Source organism: Eurypyga helias, unplaced genomic scaffold (assembly GCF_000690775.1).
Source record: "Eurypyga helias isolate BGI_N326 unplaced genomic scaffold, ASM69077v1 scaffold13676, whole genome shotgun sequence".
Lineage (NCBI taxonomy): Eukaryota > Metazoa > Chordata > Aves > Eurypygiformes > Eurypygidae > Eurypyga > Eurypyga helias.
Genome location: NW_010254823.1, coordinates 3,336 through 5,771, shown reverse-complemented (window position 1 = coordinate 5,771; position 2,436 = coordinate 3,336). Strand labels below are relative to the sequence as shown.

Genomic DNA, 2,436 nt, shown 5'->3' with positions numbered 1-2,436 from the left:
CCCTACATATTGACTCTAGGATTTAAGATATATTAAAAAAAAATCACCTGCACTTGGAGTTCTCTATAATTGTCTGTATAAAATTTTTATCCTATATAAAATTTGAACCTGTTCAGTTTTATTTAAGCTGGGAATTCTCATTGACTTCCCATCATTCACATCAGAGAGATACTCTCTCTGCTCAAAAAAAAAAATCTTCAGACAATAGCAACACATTGTTTCAAAATGGGTCACAATATTCACAAGAACTTACATGATAAAGGAGATATTGATGGTTTTGCATAATGACTTTTCAGATTATAGGGACTCTTTCACTGAAAAATTGTCAGTGTTACTGTACTATAGGTATCCGTACAGTTATTTTAAGCCACATGAACAGACATACATCACAGTATGAGCTCACAGAAGCTAAAAGCCTTGAAACAGAATGCAAAAATCACTCTTCCTGTGACGAGTGCTGGACTGATGATTACTTACTTCTTCTCTGGTGGCACATAATGAAGATTCATATTAGCGTGTGGAGTCATCTGATGGTGCCGAGATCTTTCATTGGCTGAAAAAGCAGCATTAATTGCAAAATGTTTCACATACGATTCCAGGATCGTTATTATATTTGTCTGACAAGGCAGCTTCACAAGCTGGAAAAGAAACAACAAATTAATGTCTTACAGAAACAACTGGTTCGTACACCAAGCTAGAACAGGAGCTTGTAATGTACTGACTAGTTTAGTAAGTCTCTATTGCATTAAGTTATTTCTGGAGTGCTTAATCTGAACCCTTAAACTGCATTTTTGATCAATCCTTTCTAAACACCTGGAGAAACAAAAAAAAGTGTTCACATTAATGAGCTTATTACATTTCCAGTTTTAAAAAAAAAAAAATCTGCACTCTAAAATACAACTGGGTACTGAAATGTTACAATGACAACTCACTGGTTTAGCTATAGAGGTCTGCTCCTTACACTGTCTAAGCTCACCTTTGCAATGAAGTTCAAAAGACCAGAAGTTGTTACAGAGAAGAATGATTTTTGATGCTCTCCCCACCCCCCCCGCCATGCACATTTATTTCACAGCTTTTATTTTATACCCGTTTTCTTCTATTAATATAGTAACAGTCTTCCTCAAGTTTCTTTTTCAAGACTTCAGGAATTTCTATATTTATCGCTCTTTCTTCCATGTCCCTTTTTGTATGAGTGTCTTGTTCTTCTTTCTACAACAGACCCGTGCAAGGAAAAAAAAGTATATATATTGGTTGTGCTTATGAGTATTAGTGAAAAAGAACTTCAGTAGTCAGGATACAAATAACAATCAAATTCTGTCATGCAAAAATAAAATACATTAAATATAGTAAATATTTAAGTCGATAGCAGCCTTGCTGCAAGAAATTTAACAATACTGTTGTCAAGTAACCTGCGAATTCATTTTTAATCGAATGCTAAATTAAAAAAATAAGCTTTAAGTATTTAACAGAAAAGAATGATCAGAAACTTGATAAGTTTTGCTGCTTCACATCACCCACACTGTAGTAACTAGATTCCACAGATTAATGTTTTTCCTTGAATTCAGTCATCTACATTTTAATTTAAGACCAGAGTTGATATGCCCATTTCATAATAAAATACAAAACCCAGAAAGATCCTGCTGCTCACAGAAGATGTCCAACCTACACAGACCAGTAAAATGCTACAGCACCCACAAATCCGGATAATCTAGTCTGGTGTTTTCTCCATATAAGCCTTATGTATAGAAAAACAGGAAAGGAAATTAGTATGAAAGAATTCTACAAGAATATGACATGTAGAATTTTAAACTCAACCACATTAAGCACCAGGAGCAAGAAAATAATGCTTTTAATTCCAGCTAAATAGCCAGCTGTGGCCCACATTCCATATACTTCAATTTTTCCAGAGTTTCAAATACAGATGTTTAAATTCTACTAAGTTAAGGAGCTCATGAATATACCATTTCTGTCCTCTCTTCTATGTCACTTTCTTCACTTTTTATTTCTTCATCTGTTCCTTCATCACTGTCATCAGAAGAAGAACTACTTATAGCTGTGTAAAAAAGATTTCACATATTTATCTCAAATTATTACACTGCAGGGTACATTAACATTACAGTAACACCAAACAATTACAGGCCTCAATGCAAAAAACCAAAACCGAACAACCAAACCACAAGTAACTTGTTATATTCAATGGGGATGAAAAATTCTCATTGATTTAAATACAAAAGTAATATTTACAACACTATAGACTTTTTAAATATGCAAGATAAGAAGTTTACAGGAAGCATTCTTGAAGCCTAATTGCAAACCACTCACTTTCTGAATAGTCAAAGATCTTTTCAATTTTTATAGGACTTTAGTTCTGACCAGGGGATTAACATACTAATCATTCAATCAGAAGTTCTAGACCTGTGCAGCGACAGCTGCCAG

At 33.9% G+C, this 2,436-nt stretch overlaps 1 protein-coding gene across 1 annotated transcript in view; it reads right to left on the bottom strand.

The window, feature by feature from the left end:
• Positions 1-2,436, bottom strand: part of MSL3 (male-specific lethal 3 homolog (Drosophila)) — a 20,114-nt gene that overhangs the window by 15,407 nt on the left and 2,271 nt on the right. The window contains exons 5-7 of the mRNA XM_010153147.1: positions 1,962-2,053; positions 1,087-1,209; positions 478-638 (exon numbers count right to left, since the gene is read on the bottom strand). Coding sequence (XP_010151449.1) covers positions 478-638; positions 1,087-1,209; positions 1,962-2,053 — 376 coding nt within the window. The remainder of the gene's footprint in view (positions 1-477; positions 639-1,086; positions 1,210-1,961; positions 2,054-2,436) is intronic.